General features: G+C 48.0%; 1 protein-coding gene across 1 annotated transcript in view; it reads left to right on the top strand.

The window, feature by feature from the left end:
* LOC149346858 (uncharacterized) overlaps positions 1 to 17,387 on the top strand; it is a 68,652-nt gene extending 51,265 nt beyond the window's left edge. Inside the window, exons 7-8 of the mRNA XM_089586700.1 lie at positions 1,078 to 1,194; positions 17,225 to 17,387. Coding sequence (XP_089442826.1) covers positions 1,078 to 1,194; positions 17,225 to 17,374 — 267 coding nt within the window. The 3' untranslated portion in view covers positions 17,375 to 17,387. The remainder of the gene's footprint in view (positions 1 to 1,077; positions 1,195 to 17,224) is intronic.
* The last annotated feature ends 7,528 nt before the right edge of the window (positions 17,388 to 24,915 follow it).

Raw genomic sequence — 24,915 nt, 5'->3', positions numbered from 1 at the left:
GTGTCACTGATGTTTGGTTAGATGTTAAGCTTCACCTCTAAGAGTGGAACGCGACAGCGTCTTGCAAGGCTGCCAGGCAATCCTCTGAACGCCATCACCCGTTCCGTTGTATGCCTTGATCGTCGGTAATTTGGTTTTTGAGGAAAGGAAATGTATCTGCCTCGCATATCTCGATGGACACCTGAACCTCACCGTAACGGGAAGAGAGGAAGACGGGAGTGAACGAAGACACCGTATTCACTACACGCGCCTTTGTTCATTATGAATCATCGAACTGGCATGGCGCTGTGGGTAGCGTGCTCGTCTCGCACTCCGCAGACCCTTGTTCGATTACCCAACTCGACCAATTTCCTACGCGCTTTTATTTATTTATCTGGCCTGACTATAAAAGATAATTAGGCTAATTTGTTAAATAAGCAATTAACTAATCTCAGTCCCACTTTCTCAGAGCATCACTATACGATACCTTTAATTGGTTGCGTGGTTACCAGCCAAAGTACAACTGGCCCCGTTTGAAATTTGCGCACTGGGACATCACGACTATTTCGACCACCTGAGGTCTCGCTTTGGCTGTAGGAGTGTTGCTTTCACAACAACAAAAAATAGTTTTAAGGCCACGAGTCTCGCAGTCACTGTGCCACATTTCCGCGTACACCTTAAGCGCGCTTTATACAACCAGTTCGCAGCAGCCTTATGCTTTCGGCGTATGCAACAGCAGCGTCTTCTACGCCAACGCTAATCATTTCATGTAAGAGCGAAACTGCTGAAAATAAACGGAAAAGTGAAAGTGTGAACACATATTTTCGGAATCCCATTGCATGATTGCCTGTAAATGTTTTTGTTTCTGATACGTACCCGTCCAGTTTAAAACCCTGATTGTTCACATGGCTATGATTGTTCAGATGACTGTTCACATCGCTGACTGAAAATTTACCCGATCATCGCTGGCCGTTCCTATGATAGCATGCGCGTACTACTCTTGAATAAGCCTTTCGAGCTCTTAGCGAGTTGTTGATCATCTATAACAAGGAATACGAGTCCTGGGTGGATCCACTCTTTCCTCCTTTCTCTCTCCAGGCCTGCAATGTTCGTGGCGTGACTCAACACTGGAGAGGGTACATAAATGTTGGGCAGCTGCCAGGCACGAAGGAGTACGCTTACCTCTGGGAGAACAATAACACCCTGCAGGAAAAGGTCAGTCTAGGGGCATCCTCTTCGGCCTCTGTTTTCTGGCTGGTGATCGCCTCACACTCTGCTGCTATAAATAGCAGTGCTTTATGTTGCGACAGTAGCATGAAATTTTAATAGCCACACTGGATTCTGAGCTGCATAATTTTCATTTAAATTTCAAACTTAAACGGAAACTTACCACTTGAACCTTTAGGGGAAGTGCGTCAAATAAGAGCCAATTAGGTCAGTATGTTATGTTTTAGTTTTTTTTAACTCTTGGTAGGCAGTCTACTCACCAAAGAAGTAGTTTTTGAAGTGGGCAAAAGCAACACCTTACCAGGCGATTAACGAAGCATGCGGGGCAATAAATTTATCCGCTTTAATATTTCCTTTTCGGTATCACTCTTATTTTCGGCATCAAGCAACAATGGACGGTAGAATGATTTTGTTCACTGCACATCACTTTCTCACCTTAAAGAGCAACACAGCTCTTTTTTATGCACATGTCACGTGCAGTATTTCTTTAAAATTATTTTTACGTGAAACAGCTTGTAAAAATGCATACTGGAATTCAGATTTTAGGCCCTCCAGTACTTGACATCTAAAAAATGACTAATAGGTTTTTGCTCATAACGGCTTCACGAACATCCTGACAAAAAAAAACAAATGTGCTTCACTTTTCACAATAATATTATAATAATATAAATGACAATAATAATATGCTCTTCTCAAGTAACCATAAAAAGTCACACATCTTTGCCAATATGTTTAATTTTATTCTTATATACCCGAAATATTGTGTATGCGGCGCATCTTCAATTAAGCTTTTCGCATTTGTTTCTTAGATTAGTAGTTGATGTCTAATTTCTTAAATCATGCTACTTAGTTAATGTCGCACATTAAAAATTTTTATGATCCGTTTTAAAAGGTTTGTATTGCTTCAAATGTGTATGACGTTTTCCTTTTGTTGGCCTCTAAATTTTATATGTGCCGATTTTTCGTGGGTCATTCCGTCAAATATCCTAGGTTTAGTACATAAGTGAAATGCGCAACAAGTTAGACAGGACACGGAAAGAAACACATACAACAGTTCACGAGCGCAACTACCAACTGTTTAATGTTTCTTTGGAGGAGAAATTCGAGGCCCGTGTACTGTGCGATGTCAGTGCACGTTAAAGAACCCCAGGTGGTCGAAATTTCCGGAGCCCTCCACTACGGCGTCTCTCATAGCCTTAGTCGCTTTGGGACGTTAAACCCCATAAACCAAACCAAACCAAACCAACTGTTTAATGGGGCGAAACAACAACAGCATATATACAGAAAAGCAGCGCATGCGTAAACATAGAGCAGGCACACACATCACAAAGACCGCAATTTTATAAAAACGAATCAAGATATGAAACTTCAGCATCATAGATCTGCAACGAAGCATCATTGCGCAGCGATCAGATAGTTTTTTAACATGGAAGGCCTCTAAGACAAGCTGGGCTTTTACATTGGTACTCCTGCCTAGAATCTTTGTCATCTCAAATCTTGCCCTACACTTGCAGGAAGAAATGTGCCTTACAAGGTTTGAATTTTTATCATTATTGTCAAAGTTTTTTGCATGCTCCCGTAGCCGGTCATTAATGCAACGGCCAATTTGGCCTACATAGGAAGAGCCTCAACTGTGGCGCACTTAACATGGGAAGTGCCATGCCTTTTTTTTGCAACCCCTTTCACAAACGCCAGAAATGCGGCAGCAAAGCTTTGATAGCTTGTTGGGGGCTGAGAACACCAAAGGTGCATGGTGTCTACCGGCCACTTTCTTCAGGTTATGAGACACCTGGTGCACATAGGGGACCACAACCGGCTTTGAAGCCGAATAGTCAGGTCTTTTTTGGGCGCCTTTTTGTTTCTGCAGGAGGGTTTCAGCGACGGCAGATATGACCGGACCAGGGAAGCCTACCGCCAAGAGGCGGGAAACCTGATAGTCGAGACTTTCCTGCATGCTATGAGGACACGACTTGTGAAGCGCCGACTCCAAACAGAGAGACGCAATGGCTCTTTTTACAACCTTAGAGTGTGAGGAGTCGTATCTCAGTAGCTCCTTGTTAGCACGGGGGGAATACATATGGCAAACGTGGCTGCCACGGAACATTAGTTTGAGGTCCAAAAAACGTAACTCATGATTATCTGGGAGTTCATGTGTAAAAACCAACCCTCGTCCTAATTGATAAAAAGCACTTGAAATCTGTGAAACAACCTGGTCAATGGATGTAAAGGTCCCAGACTTTAAAAGGATTAAAAAATCGTCAACATATCTAAAAACTTTTAAAACCGGGCCGTCACTTAGGGTTAGTTGCAATGAGTGGTCAATATAAGATAAAAAGATGTCGCATAAAATTGGTGCAACACATGAACCCATGCAAATGCCTTTGCGCTGCATATAAAACTGGTTGTCATGAAAGATGAAGGTAACATGCAGGTAATACTCTAAAATGTTTAAAAAATTATCTGTAGAAATAATAAATTGATTTGCGCTTACTGCAATCCGACAAAGATGGCAGATTTGTAGTTTTACCTAATGACTTCTTTCCAGAAAAAGCACTCGAGGCGGTTCGCAAGAACTTTGCACCCGTTAGAAAAAGCGAAGTGAGAGTAAAAACCAAATTTATTGACTTTTGTAAGAGCTTGCAACTGATGTCTTTAGCAAATGCAATCGATGCCAGTTCTGAGAATTCTTTGTCAGTATTTTTTACAGCAAAAACGCACAAACCTGATCTTTCATTTAGGACTATTGTAAGTGAGAAGAAATTCTGGCAACACCAAGTCAGCCCATTCCTTCTTGCTAAGCTTAAATGCCTTTCCATTAACGATCCGTTCTTGGTTAAAAAGTCAGCTGATGTTGTCGAGTTTCTGCAAAATAGCGATCAGATGGGTTCTGCCTCCTCTGTAGATATTCAAGATTTGTTTTATTCTGTACCACATGCTGACTTGGCCTCTGTTAGAGATTGTATCGAAAGCTCGGGGGCGGTGGCTTTCCAGAACATAGCCGGTATTTCTACAGATAATTTTTTAAAGCTTTTAGAGTATTACCTGCATGTTACCTTCATCTTTCATGACAACCAGTTTTATCTGCAGCGCAAAGTCATTTGCATGGGTTCATGTGTTGCACCCATTTTATGCGACATCTTTTTATCTTATATTGACCACTCATTGCTACTAACCCTAAGTGACGGCCCGGTTTTAAACGTTTTTAGATATGTTGACGATTTTTTAATCCTTTTAAAGTCTGGGACCTTTACATCCATTGACCAGGTTGTTTCACAGATTTCAAGTGCTTTTAATCAATTAGGTCGAGGGTTGGTTTTTACACATGAACTCCCAGATAATCATGAGTTACGTTTTTTGGACCTCAAACTAATGTTCCGTGGCAGCCACGTTTGCCATATGTATTCCCCCCGTGCTAACAAGGAGCTACTGAGATACGACTCCTCACACTCTAAGGTTGTAAAAAGAGCCATTGCGTCTCTCTGTTTGGAGTCGGCGCTTCACAAGTCGTGTCCTCATAGCATGCAGGAAAGTCTCGACTATCAGGTTTCCCGCCTCTTGGCGGTAGGCTTACCTGGTCCGGTCATATCTGCCGTCGCTGAAACCCTCCTGCAGAAACAAAAAGGCGCCCAAAAAAGACCTGACTATTCGGCTTCAAAGCCGGTTGTGGTCCCCTATGTGCACCAGGTGTCTCATAACCTGAAGAAAGTGGCCGGTAGACACCATGTACCTTTGGTGTTCTCAGCCCCCAACAAGCTATCAAAGCTTTGCTGCCGCATTTCTGGCGTTTGTGAAAGGGGTTGCAAAAAAAAAGGCATGGCACTTCCCATGTTAAGTGCGCCACAGTTGTGGCTCTGCCTATGTAGGCCAAACTGGCCGTTGCATTAATGACCGGCTACGGGAGCATGCAAAAAACTTTGACAATAATGATAAAAATTCAAACCTTGTAAGGCACATTTCTTCCTGCAAGTGTAGGGGAAGATTTGAGATGACAAAGATTCTAGGCAGGAGTACCAATGTAAAAGCCCAGCTTGTCTTAGAGGCCTTCCGTGTTAAAAAACTATCTGATCGCTGCGCAATGATGCTTCGTTGCAGATCTATGATGCTGAAGTTTCATATCTTGATTCGTTTTTATAAAATTGCGGTCTTTGTGATGTGTGTGCCTGCTCTACGTTTACGCATGCGCTGCTTTTCTGTATATATGCTGTTGTTGTCTCGCCCCATTACAGTTGGTAGTTGCGCTCGTGAACTGTTGTATGTGTTTCTTTCTGTGTCCTGTCTAAGTTGTTGCGCATTTCACTTATATACTACGAAGAACCAACTAGCCCGACAACACGCTCTTCTGATCCTAGGTGTGCGCAGCTCAACCTCCTGAACTTTGAAAGATATTTATGCTCTTGGAGTGCACGGGAATGATGGGGCCCCGAATTAAGTTGGCTACAAAAAACTTAAGAACCACAGGAGATTTCGTAATTAGAGCCCTGGGGATATACCAACCATCGAAAAAAGATATTCTATGAAATGAAGTGTTTGACGTTAAGGATTATATCTTTTAAATGCACACCAGTTCCAGCGTAATGCGCTAAGGCATCGTACAAATTTAGTTTTGGGCTGTATGAAAGAATGCTTCATTATAAAAAATGTTGCAATTTTTTTCGAAATGGTAGCTTCTTGAAGGCTTCATAGAGATTCTTTGCAACACGTCGTAGTACGCAAAAAAATGTTTCGCACCTGAGGTTATTACATATCAAAACAGAAAAGGTACAAATACTAGCAAAACGGCTTTTTGATTTTCAAAGCCTGCTGCAGATTGCACGCACTGGCGTTCCACGCAAAAATACGAAATGCGACTGATTTGACAGCCTTTTTTTGCTGTCCTTAATCTGGTGCTGTTTCGTCGCAACAATGTTTTTGTTTTAGAAGAGGAAATAATTGTACCATTTCAGCAGTCGCAGCCCAGTTTACGGCTCGGTACGTGGTCCGGGCGATGATGAAGCATTTGCATTTCCGGCGGCACCTTACAGTGAACATTTCCTTTCCGCCCAATATACACAAGCGCTATGTTAGCCTCTATAATTATTCGTCATTCCCCTCCCATCAAAGACCACTCTTAGAGAGTTACATCATAGGACGGTGCGCAATCCGCTACCGTGATCGGCTTTTCACAAGGGGCCACTGCGCATGCGTAGTTTGCCCGGAAGACAGCAGGGGGCGCCAGGTGCCGGTCACCAGCGCGCACGCCTGCCGCGTCCGGACCAATCAACGCGTGCGCAGTGTCCGCTTGCGGAAGTGGATCACCGTGGTGGAGCGCGGATCGCACCGTGCTATCACTCTATGACCTTCCCATGCAGGCTATGCGCCCGTCGTAGAATAAGCGGACCCGAGTGTCGTACACGACGAAAAAGGTCGAGGGGCTGGAATGCTAGTGCAATTAGTTTTTATAGATCAAGTTGCAACATTTTCTTTCCGGTCATTCCAAACCTTTTGTGCACAAAAAAAAATTCTGCAAAACGTGCATTAGCTCTTCATAAAGATACTAGCCAGGTGGCCTAAACTAATTACGAGCCCTGCACAACGGCCTCAATCATACACGATGTGTCGCTTCGGGACGGTGCACCCCACGACTTAGATTTATTAACATGACAGCGATACAGCGGACGTTTGAAGGAAAAACCACAAGCGTTGTCATATTGATTCAGGGTTGGTCGAAACTCTTGTGGCGTCGCACGTTGAGCTGTGGAATAATAATAATGTCACGGCTTGACGTACAGGCCGGCGGCGAGAACGGGTGAAGGCAGGGAGCACAGAAAAACAGGGCGGTCCACCAGCAGCAACGTCGTCGTCGGCGCGCGGCAAAACACTCCTCGTCTTTATCTTCCACTCGCGACACTACCTCCCCCTATAAAGAAGCATCGTCCCGATGCTAACACGAAAACAAAGGCACAGGGCGGAAAGCCGCACACGCGCACAAAAACTCCTGCTGGCCAGTGTAGAAGGAGGTGGGAAAATCAGTTCGGGGCAGACGATCATCGCGCGTAATACGGCTTAAGCCGCACTACGTGCACAATGTCAGGGCGGGGTGAACGACGTGATGACGGTCGTGTTCCTTCCGGCAGCACCTCGTAGTTAAGTTCTCCGAAGCGGCGAAGAACTGTATACGGACCAAAGTACCGCTTTATGAGTTTGTCGGAGAGACCTCGACGGCGTACTGGCGTCCACACCCAGACCTTGTCTCCAGGGTAAAAATGTACGTCGCGTCGACGGAGATCGTACCGTCGAGCGTCGGCATGCTGTTGGTGTTGGATGCGGAGTCTCGCGAGTTGCCGAGCTTCTTCCGCGCGCTCGCATACTATCCGGGCACCATCGTCTACGTCGACAGGCGGCTCGTGCGGTAGCATAGCGTCAAGCATCGTGGTGACCTGTCTGCCGTGGACCAGCTGGAAAGGCGTCATACCGGTCGTCTCCTGGACAGCGGTATTATAAGCGAATGTAACGTAGGGCAGTACCGAGTCCCAACTGCGATGGGCGACATCCACGTACATGGCGATCATGTCGGCCATGGTCTTGTTCAGCCGCTCCGTCAGCCCATTCGTTTGCGGATGGTACGCAGTAGTTCGGCGGTGGCTGGTGCAGCTGAGACGGAGGATCTCCTGTGTGAGCTTGGCCAGAAACGCGGCACCCCGGTCAGTGATCAAAACGGCAGGGGCACCGTGACGGAGCACAATGCACTCGATAAAAAATTTGGCTGCCTCAACAGCTGTCGCAGACGGAAGTGCTCGGGACTCCGCGTATCGCGTTAGGTAGTCCGTCGCTATAATAATGTACCTGTTGCCCGACTGCGACGTCGGAAATGGACCAAGAAAATCCATTCCGACGGTGTGGAACGGAACAAGCGGTGGTTCGAGTGGTTGGAGAAGACCAGCTGGTCGTATGGGTGGTGTTTTGCGCCTTTGACACTCTCGACAAGTTCTGACGTAGTGACGCACGTACTTAGGAAGTGTCGGCCAGTAGTACCGTTCTCGAATCCGTGAAAGCGTCCGGCTGTAGCCAAGGTGACCAGCTGTAGGATCGTCGTGGCAAGCTTGGGCGACCTCGGAGCGCAGGTCCTCCGGCACAACAAGGAGCCACGACCTCGGGCTGCTGTCGAAGTTCTGCTTGTACAATACGCCGTGCATTATCTTGAACGTCGGCAGCATGCGCTGGAAAACGCGAGGCACCGCAGCTTCGTGGCCTTCCAAGTGCGCCATCAGCTGACCAATCTGAGGATCACTGCGTTGCCGAGCAGCCATATCTGCCGTGTCCAATGCCCCAAGAAAGCCGTCCTCTTCGTCATTTTCGCCTCCCGGTGCCGGCTCCACAGGGGCTCGAGACAAGCAGTCAGCATCATGATGTTTGCGGCCGGACTTGTAGGTGATGGTGACGTCGTACTCCTGTAGCCGAAGGCTCCACCGAGCAAGGCGGCCTGCGGGATCCTTAATATTGGCGAGCCAGCACAGCGAATGGTGGTCGGTGACGACACGAAAAGGGCGACCGTACAGATAGGGCCGGAATTTGGTGATGGTCCAGATGACAGCGAGGCACTCTTTTTCAGTTGTCGAGTAATTTCCCTCCGCCTGCGAAAGAGCTCGGCTGGCATACGCAATAACCCTCTCAGCGCCATCCTGGAATTGCACAAGCACTGCTCCTAGTCCTTTGTTGCTGGCGTCCGTGTGGAGCTCAGTGTCGGCGTCTTGATCAAAATGGCCTAGTATGGGGGATGTTGCAAGGGCGTCTTTTAATTGGCGGAATGCTGATTGTTGCTCCTCGTTCCACTCAAAGGCAACGCTATCCTTCGTAAGGCGGTAAAGTGGCGCCGCGATCTGGGCAAAGTTTCGAACGAAACGCCTGAAGTATGCGCAAAGACCGAGAAAGCTTCTGACGGTCTTCTTGTCCGACGGTGGAGGGAAGGATGCAACGGCAGCCGTTTTCTCGGGATCTGGCTTCACACCCACTTGGCTGACGATATGGCCAAGGAACTTCAGTTCACTGTATGCGAAGCGGCACTTCGAAGGCTTGAGCGTAAGTCCGGCGTTCAGAAGAGCTTGAAGAACTGCTTCAAGACGCACCAGATGGTCTCTGAAAGTGCTTGAGAAGATGACGACGTCATCCAGATACACGAGACATGTCTGCCACTTCAGGCCGGCTAGCACAGTATCCATGACTCGTTGAAATGTCGCGGGCGCTGTACACAGGCCAAACGGCATCACCTTAAACTCGTACAGGCCATCCGGGGTTATAAATGCGGTCTTCTCGCGGTCGCGCTCATCCACTTCAATTTGCCAGTATCCACTCTTCAAGTCGATGGACGAAAAATAGCGGGCATGACGAAGACGGTCGAGGGTGTCGTCGATGCGTGGGAGTGGATACACGTCCTTCTTGGTCACCTTATTGAGTCGCCGGTAGTCAACGCAAAATCGAAGGGTCCCGTCTTTTTTCTTGACCAGCACTACAGGTGCGGACCACGGACTGTTGGATGGCTGGATGACGTCGTCGCGTATCATTTCGCGCACTTGCTCCTGGATGGTTTCCCTTTCCTTCAAGGAAACGCGGTACGGCGGTTGGCGAATCGGGTGCATTGCGGTGTCGACAATAATTCGATGCTTGGCGACTGGCGTCTGTCGAACTCGAGATGTCGTCGCAAAACAGTCGTTGTACCGATGCAAAAGGGAGAGCAGTTCGCGTGTTTGGGAAGGCTCAAGTTTGGGATCGATATCCAGGGGCAACGTTGTAGGGTCTCGTGACCCGGGCGGGGCCGCCTCCTTAGGCAGCGCAACTGCTTCTCGAACGTTGCTAAGCTCTTCCATTTGGGCTATTACTGACCCTTTCGTCAAGTGCTGCGGCTCGTTCCTGAAGTTGGTCACGAAGATGTTGGCTCGCCCTCGTTGAACATTTGCGACCCCTCGCGCAACACCAATGCCGCGCGTAAGTAACATCTGGACATTGCCTTCCAGAACGCCTTCTCCACATGCTGTTGTATCGGCTCGGACCGGCAGGAAAACTGTCGACAACGGCGGCAAGTGGACATGGTCGGCATCAATTTTCATCGCAAAGCCTGTGGCCCGGGGCGGTACTGGCGATGAAGAACGTGCGCGGAGGGTCAACCTGTTCTGCCCTATGTCGATTACGGCGCCATATTCACGGAGAAAGTCCATGCCCAGAATAACATCTTTAGAGCAATTCTCCAATATCACGAAAGTGGCGGGGCACGTCTCACCGTGGATCTCGACGCGGGCAGTGCACTTGCCAACAGGGTTTACGATGTGGCCGCCCGCGGTACGTATGGGCGGTCCGTCCCACTGGGTGGTAACCTTGCGAAGACGCCGAGAGAAACTGCCACTGAAGACCGAGTAATCAGCGCCGGTGTCCACAAGCGCCGTTACGTCGCGCCCGTCGATCAGAATGTTCACATTGCTAGAGGTTACAAAACGGTTTGCGTTTCCAAGGATACCATCGGTCGAGCTGGGACACACTAACGTAGACGGAGGTTCTTTGCTTCGTGCGACTCCGGCAACGCCACCTCCAGGCGTCGCCGTACTCAGTTTTCCCGAAGTGGCGAAAGGCTCTCACGACGAGACCCGCGAGAAGGGGATGGTGGGCGGCGAGGTGGCGGCGACCGAGAGGTGCGAGGAGCAGCTGTAACCGGTGAGGGAGAACGTCGAAGGTAGTCTTGTATGTCGCGGGGCTGCTCACCGTAGCGGGGGCACGGATCGGCCCGGTGAAAACCCCTTAGGCCGAGTTCGCGGTATGGACAGGAGCGATACATGTGATCAGGCTCACCGCAGTGAAAACACAGTGGGCGCCGGTCCGCAGTCCTCCAGATGTCGGTCTTCCTGCGTCTCGGCGGTCCCAGGCGTGCATCAGACGAGTGCAGGAACTCACGGCGTCGAAGGCCGGAATCGGGAGCGCTCTGGTCCTGGCGATGGGCGGGAGGAGGACGACGAACTGCGGCGGCGTAGCTCAGAGCTGGTGGGTCGGCTGCAGCTACAATTGGGACGTCTTCTGGCGCCAGCGCGTGTCGCAGTTCTTCGCGAACGGCCGACGCGATGGAGACAGAGGCGGGCTGCTCAGGAGTAGGGAAGAGCTTTTTCAGCTCCTCGCGGATGACGTCGCGAATTATTTCTCGAACATCGGCGAGACCAACTCCGCCCAGGTCAGACGAGGCAAGACTTGAGACGACAGGAAGGGCTCTCAGTCTCTGAAAGTGACTGGTTCTTGTCGCCAATGCCTGCTCGATGTTGGTAGCTTCGGCGACGAATCCGGCCACTGTGGTCGGAGGATTGCGGATGAGGCCTCCAAAGATGTCATTCCGGACACCCCTCATCAACGCCCGTACCTTTTTCTCCTCAGTAGCCCGCGGGTCGGCGCGGGCACTCAGACGCAGCACGTCTTCGACGAAGCTCCTGACGCTTTCGGTAGGTCCCTGGATGCGAGCGTGGAGAAGATCTTCAGCTTGTTGTCGCCGATGCTGGTTCGCGAACGTGCGTACCAGTTCGCTCTTGCACGTCTCCCATGATGTTAATGAAGCCTCATGGTTCTCAAACCAATACTTTGCCGTGGCTTCCAGGGAGAAGTACAGGTTTTGCAGGCATTGGTCTGGAGTCCACCCGTTATGTCGCGCTACTCTTTCATAGTTTTGGACCCAGTCTTCAACATCGTCAAGGCCATCGCCACGGAACGGCACGACAGATCTTGGAGTGAGAGGCACGTAGACGATCCTCGATGCAATCGCGGGGTCGGTTTGTTGTGACTGGGACGCCATGGTGACGTTGGCTGTCCTAGATGTCCGCGATCCCTCAGGCAAGAGTCCGAATTCCGGCGCTTGGCCTTGCTGGCGTCGGCTAGCGCGAGTCTCAGTTTCCGCCGAGGGCTCCTCCAAGAAAACTCGACGGCCAGGACTTAGGACGGGGCTCGAACTACGAGGCGGGGTGCGCTGCATGAGATGCGTTACCCAGCACCTCCACCAAATGTCACGGCTTGACGTACAGGCCGGCGGCGAGAACGGGTGAAGACAGGGAGCACAGAAAAACAGGGCGGTCCACCAGCAGCAACGTCGTCGTCGGCGCGCGGCAAAACACTCCTCGTCTTTATCTTCCACTAGCGACAATAATAGCTCAAGATCTATAAATCAAATGTCATTATGGCCTATGTAGTGTAAATTAATTACATCATCATCATCATCAGCCTGACTACACCCACTGCTGGGCAAAGGCCTCTCCCATGTCTCTCCAATTAACCCTGTCCTTTGTCAGTTGCCGCCAATGTATCCCCGCAAACTTTTAATCTCATCCGCCCACCTAACTTTCTGCCGTCCCCTGCTACGTTTGCTTTCTCTTGGAATCCACTCCGTTACCCTTGAGGGCCAGCGGTTATCTTGCCTTCGCATTACATGCCCTGCCCAAGCCCATTTCTTCCTCTTGATTTCAACTAAGATGTCATTAACCCGCGTTTGTTCCCTCACCCACTCCGCCCTCTTCCAATCTCTTAACGTTACACCTATCATTTTCCTTTCCATAGCTCGCTGCGTTGTCCTTAACTTAAGCTGAACCCTCTTTGTTAGCCTCCACGTTTCTGCCCCATAGGTTAGTACCGGTAGGATACGCTTTAATTACGCTTTGGGGTAATTAATTGGCAGTCGCCCATATGACTCGTGTTGAGTCAGAGCTGCCCCTAGGTTAAAGGACTCCTTTTGTATCTTATATCACAAGGTCTATTATGACTGCTGATGCATGCTACAGACTGTGTGCAACTTCAGGGGTTCTAATTTATAAGGAAAGTAGTAAATAATCATTGACGGCGTCGCTTCATACCTTCAAGGTAGAGCTTAAGTGTCCATTCAACTTTTATATTTGTTTAGTGGCACAACTATCGTCTTAACGTTTGGTCCGCATGAGGTGCAAATAAAGTTACTCAGAATCCTGCCTCGATAATGTGCTAATGCAGGTGTCGATTGGAGGTTTGCGCTGGGCAAGTGCTCTGGGAAATCAGGTGTAATTTTATTTTTCGATAATCCGAGCGGGAGGAGGTTGCGATCGGTGGGAACATTTCACTGTTCTATCCCGCCACACTGGTTTTCTGTTGCTGTACAGTATCATCATCATCATCATCAGCCTGACTACACCCACTGCAGGGCAAAGGCCTCTCCCATGTCTCTCCAATTAACCCTGTCCTTTGCTAGTTGCCGCCACTGTATCCCCGCAAACTTCTTAATCTCATCCGCCCATCTAACTTTCTGCCGTCCCCTGCTACGTTTGCTTTCTCTTGGAATCCACTCCGTTACCCTTAAGGACCAGCGGTTATCTTGCCTTCGCATTACATGCCCTGCCCAAGCCCACTTCTTCCTCTTGATTTCAACTAGGATGTCATTAACCCGCGTTTGTCCCCTCACCCACTCCGCCCTCTTCCGATCTCTTAACGTTACACCTATCATTTTCCTTTCCATAGCTCGCTGCGTTGTTCTTAACTTAAGCTGAACCCTCTTTGTTAGCCTCCACGTTTCTGCCCCATAGGTGAGTACCGGTAGGATACAGCTGTTATATACTTTTCTCTTCATGGATATTGGTAAGCTACCATTCATGACCTGAGAGAACCTGCCATGCGCGCTCCACCCCATTCTTATTCTTCTAGTTATTTCCCTCTCATGATCCGGATCTGCGGTCACTACCAGCCCTAAGTAGACATATTCTCTTACTACTTCTAGCACCTCGCTACCAATTGCGAACTGCGGTTCCTTTGCAAGGCTATTGAACATTACTTTGGTTTTCTGCATGTTAATTCTTAGCCCCACCGTTCTACTCTGCCTGTCTAGCTGATTGATCATGCTTTGCAGTTCTTGTCCTGAGTGGCTTAGCAAGGCAATGTCATCAGCGAATCGCAAATTACTCAGGTATTCTCCATTAACTCTTATCCCCAACTCTTCCCATTCCAGTCCCCGGAATACCTCCTGTAAGCAGGCAGTGAAGAGCATTGGCGAGATCGTGTCTCCCTGCCTGACACCTTTCCGTATTGGAATTTTATTGCTGACTTTATGGAGAACTATAGTAGCTGTGCAATCGTTATAAATATCTTCCAATATTTTCACATAGCACTCTTCCACACCCTGATTCCGCAATGCCTGCATGGCAGCTGAGGTTTCCACTGAGTCGAATGCTTTCTCGTAATCAATGAAGGCTATATATAGGGGTTGGTTATATTCTGCGCATTTCTCTATCACCTGATTGATAGTGTGAATGTGGTCTATTATCGAGTATCCTTTACGAAAGCCTGCCTGATCATTTGGTTGACTAAAGTCCAAGGTTGTCCTGATTCTATTAGCGATTACCCTAGTAAATACCTTGTAGGCAACGGACAATAAGCTGATCGGTCTGTAATTCTTCAAGTCCTTGACGTCTCCTTTCTTATGAATTAAGATAATGTTAGCGTTCTTCCAATCTTCTGGTACTCTCGAGGTCACAAGGCATTGCGTATACAGGGTGGCTAGTTTTTGTAGCACAATCTCTCCTCCGTCCTTCAGCAAATCTGCTGTTACCTGATCCCCACCAGCTGCTTTCCCTCTTTGCATTGCTCCTAAGGCTTTCTTTACTTCCTCCTTCGTTACTGGCGGGATGTCCCATTGCTGTGCTCGACTGCCTCCCTCAGTAACTTGATGATTACATTCGCTACTGTATAGATTCGCTGTACAGTATGCTGACATGAAATGCTGCATCATCGCCTCGACTTGGTATGTACTCATGTGCATGTGTAGGTCAGTACACTGCGGAACACATACGCTCCTCTTAAAGGACACGACGCAACAACCTGAGTCGTTATTTGCTACAGCCTTCCTTAATTAGGATCTGGTTTCAATTACGCATAATAGTCAACATACATCAGTATTGATACTAGAATACATGACACACAAGAGACTTCTCGAGTCTCAATGTGCCTCAGTGGCCTAGGGATGATGTGTCTGACTTGTAACTCGAAGGTGCTGGGTTCCCCGTTCACCGAGACAGCAGGAATTTGTTTCAGCGAAATCTGAGGTAGTCGAGCGTAATAACTCGAACGTTTGAGATGGAGTCACCTCCTCATTTTCTCCCATATTTTGCCTCAGACCTAGTGGTTAACTGACTGTTAATACTTCGAAACCTTTGTATGTTGTAAAGAGAACGCATTCGCAGTTCTTTTGCATTAAGTTCCGCCCAAAATGTCGCCCCTAAAGGACGACACAGCCGGACGACACTCGCATAATGGTGAAGCTTTAACTTTTTACTAAACGTTTACTGCATGCTTGCGTCTCTTTCTTCATATGGCGAAAAGATCAGAGAGAGGAAATGCAGTTCGAAAGCTGAGGCAAAAAAAGCATGAGATCACTGCGGCCACCCGCACTGGAGCAATGCGAAAGCAAAACGTCCACAAAGTAAATCGACGTCCGTGGGTGTTCTGACGTACATGTACCATACCGACATCCATGGCTCTTCGACTCCTAAGTGTATTTTTCGCGTTTTTTTCACCAAATTTTTCCCACCACCTTTTATAACACACTATCTGTCACACTCACGCTTTCACACATTTCACTTCAGAGAACGACATAATCGTGCGGACAAGTTTGCGGACACTTTTTACGGACGCCGCACATTAAAAAAAAGCTAAACTGATTGTTTTAACGCCGTTAAACCGAATGTGGCATGTTGCAAAAGCGTTGTTTCGTTTTGAATTAGCTGAACTATTGCCTAAACACTGTTTTTACTTGGGCTTCGAATTCGCTCGGCTCTTGCCTAGACATGGCCTTAGAGTCAATCAGTTTCTTTTAAGGTGTCGTACCACGTGACGTTCTCGTAGCCGCAACGTATGCAACTCATTTCATCTCAAGATTTAAAGGTCGAGGCTTCAGAGGCCCATCAGCTTTTTCAGGATTGCTAGTGCAGCCCTATTTTCACACTTAAAAAGCTCTGAAGCACTTTGCTCCCGACGCATGCACCTAAAAATGATTTCTTGGTTGGCGAGCCACACCGATGGCTTTCTGACGAATTTTTGCTCTCTTTAGCAAGGCTAAGGACGACGGTAAAGTTCGCGGTACACTTCATACGCGTATTTAGACTTCAGCAGTGTTTGCACTTAGTTAGAGAGCGCGGAGTATTTGCGTCTTTGCATCTTATTTTCTTGCCTTACAGTTTTTTCTTTCGCAGAGAATAAGTGCGAGCAGTGATTCATACTTATAAAAAGCTAAAAATGCACAAAAAGAAGACAGGGCGAACGAGAATACACGGGCAAGCTTCTTTCTTTCATCTGCTCACCACCTGTACGCAGACGCGCAGGCACAAGTTAAGCCTTTAGTTGCAAGTTCGGGCCTGACCACTGCGTGCGCGTCGTTTTTCCCTGCATCTGTGTTTCTTCAAGCGAGCACAGTTGTTGCAGCCTGTCCGTTTGACGCTAAATTGTCAGCGAGAGTAAACGAGCTCCTCCAATCGACGTCGGTTTGCACGGCCTATTGCAAAACCTGTGCGCCCTGAATTATATTTGCTGTGGCACTAGTGTATACTGTACAAATTCGAGCTTCGCAGCGCAACTATTGGTGTCGGAATTCGTATGATGCAACTTGGCCTCTCCCTTGCATCTGGTGAGCTAGGGCGGCTGGACCGAACCGGTGGACTTTTTAAGCACGTGAAAGTAATTTTCACTGCGTTGTCCTGTATCTCCTTCTTGCACCTCCGGTGTTTCTTACGTTGACTCCAACATCCCCCGTAACTCATCTGGCCACAAACTCAGGGCGCCCGACTTCTGGCAGTGAAATTTCGCGCCCCAGTTCACGTCTCCGGCATGAAGTCCCGCGCTCACACTCCATAGAATCCTCACGCATAGCCACGCTGCTAGCGGGAAGTGTTTATAGTCTTTATAATTTAGCCGCGAAAAAAAAAAAGAGATGCTTTTCACCCTACTTCATTCGTATAGTTTGCCCGCTGTTTCTGCTTTTCCGCGCAACTGAGCGCTTCTCCGATCTTTGCAGTTCGACAAGGTAAAAAGCAACATCGACCTGCGGCCCGGCATGTCCTGGCTGGTGAACAACGTTCACCTCGGCGACTACACCAAGAAGTGCGAGCAGGACCCCTTCAACCGCGTCAAGTTCATCAAGAACAACCTGTTCAAGATTCCCTGACGGTCACGGTCGAACCAAATGAGACTGAGGGGGGGGGGGGGGGGGGGGGGGTAGCATGTGCGGTGCGAGGCCATTTTCACGGATGAGGAGGACGCATGCTGCGGCGCTGGAGAGGAGACCGTGCCTCCTTTGGTTGTTTTAGTATAGGTTTAAAATTATTTAAAGAAACCATACAGTATAATATTTCGTATTCTACGAGGGAATGAAGTCCCAGACTATTATTGCTACTTGACAAGTACAGTCCTGGTCAAAAGTTTTAAAGCCACAGCGTTGGGCTGCAGCGAAATAAATGTTCCTAGAATGCTCCATGCAGCAGGTCACTGAAACGACAAGTCAAGCTGGAAGCTCCTCTGGCGCAAGAAAAAACCTTCTGCTTGCATTTCAAGGCCATTCGGTCTTTAGTAGTACCGTAATGGCTGTGTTACGCGGCTGAAGCGAAAAGCATTTATCCTTAAGACTTGATCAGGGCTTTACCTCTCATAACAAAAGGGGCAAGTTATAGCATTTGCTAGCTACAACCATAAAAAGTAAGACATGCGTGTAAAAAGAAAAATATAATATTAGCAACATTAACATAATAGTACGAACTTTGGCCAGCAGAGATATTCCCTGAAGCGATAAGCGAAAAGCGGGGAGTATAAGGGTTAGTAAAATATGAGAACAAATTGCAGGAGGTTGCGATCACTCATGACATGCAAATACTACAATATTAATTTAGACTATCATTGATGCAATGCCTAATAATACAATGTTAAAAAGGGGATATAAAAAAGCGCCGATATATCCTCAATCATTCTGAATTCTTGATTGTGAATGTGAGAAATACGTCAAACCTCATAGTTAACTTGAAACACTAATCCCGGTCACGGCACCAGTTAAGTTTCTCTTCCGGATCGTCGTCGGAATGGCCGGTTCGTCTATGATCTTACGTGGGGCGCTATGCTGGAAGGCCCAAGTTTGCTGAAACTCGGAATCTTCCCGAGCTCTGGCGACGCCCTCAGATGAGTTAACTAATGGTAGCAAGACAAAATCCCACCCTTGTCACGCCTCAAACTTCATTGGGTTATCTGGATATATTCCGTGCTTTATCATCACATCGTATCATGGGGTTTCTTGGGCGGTCTACAAAGAACGGGTCACGTGAGCCAACCGCCGGTGCACTTTTCATTTGTGTGTCGCTCCACCAAGTGCATTGCGTATGCAATTAGACAAACGAAGTTTGTTGAATTTTATAATGCACTTAGTACACCTTTATAAGCATTTTATAGTGTGCAAATTTTGGATTTAAAGCGCTTTAGAGTGATTCATGCATTATTAAATTTTGCTTTGTACCGCGAGGGAACGCTACCAACGCTACGGTCCCGCCATCAGCTGACTGCCAATGGCCACGAGGCACATGTGCAACGCTGTGAAGGCTACGGAAGTAGTCCGCAAAAAAAAAAGTGGGTGCATCACTCCGCGCTGTTCTATGGCCGTGTGGTCTAACGCGTCGCTCCGGAGAGTCGACAGGCAATGGGAGTGCGTGGGTTCAAATCCCGCATGCTGGAAATTTTTTTTGCGCACTTTTTTTTTTCATCGCAAGTTAAATTTCACGTGACTTGAATGAGAAAACTCGTTTTGTTGAGAATCGCTTGAATATTATGCCGTGTTCTGAAATGAACTGCATGCATCTGTTCATTTGGTGCATACCGCGTTAATGCGAGCTGTCCGAAATTCGTTGTCAATGAGCTGGCACCGGCTTTTGGTCAGCAGTGGCGGTTTTCTTCCCGATTCTGCAGCATTGTGACTATACTTTTTAGATGCAAGCGAGAGGTTTGTGCGAAAGATGACATTCATTCTTCAGGTTTAATTAATTAGCACAGTGGTGAGTGCTCTGCAGTGACCCGATTAACAAGTGGCCGTCTGCAACTTTCGATTTCGCCGTTGCCGAGGAGCCCACTTTTTTGTGGGCCTCTCTTAAGGTACCTGGTATGTTAGGAATTGTTCTGTGCAACCGGTTAGCGGCTGATCCGGTCTTCGCCAAAAGAGTCTGGGACCGACTTTGGCGCTGTGCTGTAGAGTAGCCCAAAGGACTTGGCGAGAACAATTATATTTTACTGATCGCAAAGTTCAGAAGCAAGATGTCTGTTAATTTAGAATGCTGCTTTATCATGCAGGAGCGCAGAAAACATGATCTAGACTTCTTAATCGCCTATTTTCTCACTGTATATGTGTCACATTCTTCTGCATATCTGCAATTCTTTAGTTTTTGTTAAGATATCTCCGTTCTTAAGCAAAGCGCCTTTTCCTTTGTCATTGAAGAGAGCTCTATAACTTGGCTATTATATGCGGCAAAAGAGCAGTATATTTAAACTGATTGGTCAAATTATTTTTACACACACCACCTCGATATGGCCTGTTTTCCCGTGGTAAGTGTTAAATTTTGAACATAGTGTTGATTCACACAGTGACAGAAAATAGTACTGCCTCAAGAGTCAGCTTGGCACGATTTCCCTGCTCTCCTAGAAGAGCAGAAGCTGCTCAGGCAGGATTTGCATGCAGCCAGGTAAAAAGAGTTCCAAAATACTTAAAATACTTCTAGGAAAAAATACTTCGAAAGAGCTAACAATAAATGAGACAGGACAATCAAGAATGCTGACCCCGCAGTGTTTGCGAGAAATGGTTTATCCTGGAAACAGCCAGTGGCGTGGATCACTGTGCATACAAATTAAAGGACACGTGCGGTGGATTTACACCACCACACAATTGGTCAAGTGCTCCAAAACTGAAAAAAAATGTGGACCCATCGAACAACACTATTTGACTAAATGAAAACCTGACCAATGTACTAACAAAGACGTGACTCGAAACAAATTCACACTCAACTGAGCAAGAGCCAGCTTGAAATCATTCACACCTCCGAAAAATTAAGGACAAAACATACAGTACTGGCTAACTCAACACTGGCAATGCATAACATGTCAAAACGACCAGAGATTGACAGTAATGCAAGACAACACCAAACCAGGAATCTCTTTTCAGGACATGAAGATCAGACACCCATACCTACCATTCCCAACCCTCACACACAAAATGAGGACAATGCCTAGAAGTTTCTGAATGTTGCAACTTTTCGGACAGCATAATTGAATAAATTCCTGTTCAGTTAGTCGAACGAATCAAACAGTATATGTTCAAAATTATTTTAAATTAATCAATTTGCTCTCAAATTTTCAGATACTTTTCGAATAATTGACACAAAGCTTGATTAAGCTCCACTGTATTTTTCTGCAATTAATCTTCCAAAAACTGCACACATTGACGACGTGTACCAGTATACGTATTCTAATTGGAAAAAGTACTATTTGCACTCCCTTACAAATTCTACTTCTATACAGACACTATTAACACGACCCTGCCCGATACACTTTGATGCAATGATTTGATGGAAATCTTACAATTTTTGATGGAAATGTTACAATTTCCTCGGTAGACTGATCAACACACACACCCATATGCACATATATTTCAAATTTCCACCCACACACGCACAAAGGTGATCACAGCAAGCCGATGAGTCCTCTCTCTTTCCTCGGTAGCATGTGTATTACACATCAATTCGAAGTCAGGCAAGTTCCTCGATGCCACTCAAATCTTCATCACTGGAATCAGTGCTCGACTCATCAGAGGAGGAGTTGCACAAGTCAGAAATGCTGAAGACAACCGGTTCAATTTCAGCGTCAACAGTCATATCGCGTTTGCATGCTTCAGCCTCAACTTTCTCCACATGAACACAACAGTTTTGCCAGTTTTCCTGGCTTACAGACGCCAGTGCTTCCGGCAGGAGCTTTTCCACTTCAGCCAAAGTGAAACATTTATTGCGACAATGAATATTGCATAAGAATGCAATCTGCCAAGTGAGACAAATGCTACCGTTTAAAAACCCATTAAAATGCATGCATGAAATAGCTGGAAAAATCCATGCACTTATTACATGCCCAAACATGAGGTAATACAAAAACTTATCTACATTGGGTGCAAAACTGCTCAGTTACTGACAAACCGAAGCGGTTATTGAGGTTTAATGTCCCAAAGTAACTCAAGCGATGAGTCATGCTATGGTGAAGGGCTGCCAATAACTTCGACCATATGGGGTTCGTTAACATCCACTGACACTGCACAGTGCACGGACCGCTATCACTAATAAATGGGAGAACATTTCATTACATGCATGAAAGCAAAAACAGAGCATTCCTACAGCCATTGTGTTCAATGAATAATGTGCTTTCCTCGTGAAATAGTTGGCCTTCATGTCAGGGCTGGACTTTGAAGGGGCCTTTACGCCAATGTAGGTCCCATCGACGCATCCCACGACGTCTGTGATGCCGCCGCTCAGAAGGAAACGCTCCTTGACATACGCACGCTCGGCCGCAGTCGTGGGGAACGCGAGGCACCGCTTCTGCACAGCCGCGTCGATACGCGCGTCGGAGACGTCCCTCACAGAGCGGCTCACAGTGCTTTAGTGGCGTCCAATAAAGCGGTCTGCGCCGACGCTCCCCTGGAAGCTCCCGGTCGCGAAGAACCGGGGGACGCAGAGGACTTGCTCTTCGACCGAAAGCGAATGAGGCCCGGTACGCACTCTCCGCAGGCGTGGGTCGTCGCCTAACTCTTCACACAACCATCGTACCGATGTTTTGGAGAGGGGAAAATATCGCTGGAATTCGTCGTCCGCCATGGCAGTAAACACCTCCAGCCGGCCGTACTGACATTTGCCGTCAGAGGAAGCGATGACCCAGGCTGCTGCTGCTGCCGCCATGACAGTCCCGAGATGAATTCGGGGCACTTCACCGTTCACGAGTTTAGCTCCGAGTTCACCTGTCAATCAAAACCATTGGTCACGCCCCCGGCGTGCCGTACATAAATTATAGGCGTACGCGCTATGGGTGGGCCACTCCCAACATCCCTGCCTGGTACAGGTATGCTGCTCGGCTGTGCTGATTGCTGACAGACATCGACGATGTTGACCATCGAAATATAACAGGCAAAACGGACGTCATCGCTGATTAATCTAAGCACCTCTGCGAAGGACACGCAACGTGGCGACAGCCGCCGATTTCTTCGCTCGCATACCAAGATTGCACAACACTATAGCCTGTTGCAACCACGTAACACACTGCACAATGCTGACGGCGCGTCACGCCTGCTTGCAAGGCGTCAAACACGGAGCACGACGACGAAACGGTGCTTTGAGCACGTCCTACTCCAACAACATCGCATCACAGGTGTTTGGCTTGGCCGTCCTTTCATCGGTGATAAAGCTCAGCATCAATGTGTCAAACACATCCGGGATCGACAAACGGTGGCTGCTCGAGACCCAGTGCGATAACGAGGTTGTAATTTCCAGCACGCAAGCACTGCGTACTTCACAACCGTAACACCTTTCTGTGTTATAAGTCCGATTCCATTATTACAAACAGGATCCCTCATCTGCCCGAACGATATTATTGCGATGTCACTGCGGTATACAACGGCGATCGACGTTAGTGACAAAACCAGTACGCAAAGCCTTGAAGTGCGCAACGTAAACAAATACTACGCAGATACGCGCGCCACCACCTTCACAGCTTTTAGTCAGCGTCTGATGACATAAGATGAGTTGTGCCGCTGGGTAGCAGATCTTCGCATCCGCAGTGCACTAAAGAGGCGCCACACACAACAGGTATACGTAATGAATCTCTTGAATACAGCCAAACAGCATTTTTTTTTCGCCGCATCACAGACGCTCGCACGGCCAATTTCTACCGCTGAGATTCGCCAAGAGCGTACTAAAAGCAATGGTACTAAAAGCAAGCGGGGTGCGGCAGCGGCCGTAGCAGCGGAGAACTCCACCTGAGACACTGCAGAGAGCAGCAGTGACGCGGGGGTGCAGTGCAGCTCAGTTTTTTGCTTTTGTGTATTATGCAAGCCAGAAGATGCATGACTAATATTTTAATATACGACACAATAAAATATATTATCGCAATGCCCGAAAAATAAGACAGATTAAGCGTGTAGTAGTTACCCAGTCTTTCCAGTCGAAGGCAGCGCTACCGGCGGCGTGTCAGCGCAGGAGCTCTCTCTCGTTTTCGGCACGGTGGGCTGTCGCTCTGGTTCGTATACAAGCTACGTTGCAAGCTATGGCCTCACTATCGCCACTAGCGGCAGAATGTATCAATTTTTTATTAATTCCCTAAAGCTATGCTCTTCAACAACGCTTCGTTGGATTCACATTTTAAAATACATTTGGAAATGAACAAAATGTTCATAATATCTTCTGCTGCTTTTTAACGTATTCGAGAGAAGAGAAGGGGTTGATACAAGAGTGCACCTAGTGCGCACTGTTCGTCTTCGGAAACGGCGAGACAGATAGAGCATGAAAAAGAAGACACGCCTTTGACGCGCCCGAAAAGGCGTGTCAAACAGCTAGCGGTGAGTGTGCAGATAGATAGCAGAGAAGTCACGATTTCGCGATTGCTGATATGGCGCTGATAACTTCAGGTAGCGCTGCGGCCTGGTATTGTGCAGTGTATTGTGTTTTAAGTGTGAAACAGGCGCGTAGGGTGCGCTTGTATCGCGTTTACGTGGCTTTATCTCTACATTTTATTGTCCGCTGCCTGCGCACGTTCCGCGCTATCTTCGATCACTGACTGCCGTCATCGCAAACTCGGATGAAACTCGGGCGAGCGCCAAACTCGGGCCTTCCGGCATAGCGCCCGTGGTTAGCAGTTCGAAGGGCACCTCGCACCTTCGTCCACTCGTCCGGCGACACGTTGCCGGTTGGGGCAGCCACTCAAAACTTCTTGACAACAAAACTAGTTTATTGAAGACGAGACCAAAACTAAAGGCAACAGGAGAAAAAGGCGGTTAAAAGAAAGGCTGTCTAAAAGAAGGGCTGTAGAAAAGCGGCCGAGATTGAGCCTCGGCGCGCTCCCTCGCTCTTTGTTTGCAGCGGGTTTTAATACCTTCGATAATTGGGCGGAGCTTTATTAAATCTGCTCTCGCCCAATTTCGACCAATATCGCTGCAATGGCACTGTACAGTACATACGAGTGGGAGGAGCCCATTGCTCGCGCACTTTTCCTCTAACATGCAACCTATCGTGGCACCAGTGAAGTCCGCCGCTTAGCCAGACAGTCGGGTCGTTTCAGAAGTCGCCGACCTTACTGACCCCCCTCCACTTGAGAGCTAATCTCTTTTAAATGGGCCCCGCCGCGGTGCTTCAGTGGTTACGGCGCTCGGCTGCTGACCCGAAAGACGCGGGTTCGATCCCGGCCGTGGTGGATGAATTTCTATGGAGGCGAAATTCTCGAGGCCCGTGTGCTGTGCGATGTCAGTGCACGTTAAGGAACCCCAGGTGGTCGAAATTTCCGGGGCCCTTCACTACGGTGTCCCTCATAGCCTGAGTTGCTTCGGGACCTTAAACCCCAATAAACCAAACCAAACCAATCTTTTCAATAGGAAACGGTCGTCGCATTGGGCAGCGTCCGAGGCGCGCGACGCGCTGTCACCATTCCTAACTTCTC

This window comes from Amblyomma mixtum, chromosome 4, assembly GCF_055824585.1.
Source record: "Amblyomma mixtum isolate Tamu chromosome 4, ASM5582458v1, whole genome shotgun sequence".
Taxonomy (NCBI): domain Eukaryota; kingdom Metazoa; phylum Arthropoda; class Arachnida; order Ixodida; family Ixodidae; genus Amblyomma; species Amblyomma mixtum.
Note: the sequence above shows the minus strand (reverse complement) of the source record. Positions and strands in the feature narration are given on the sequence as shown.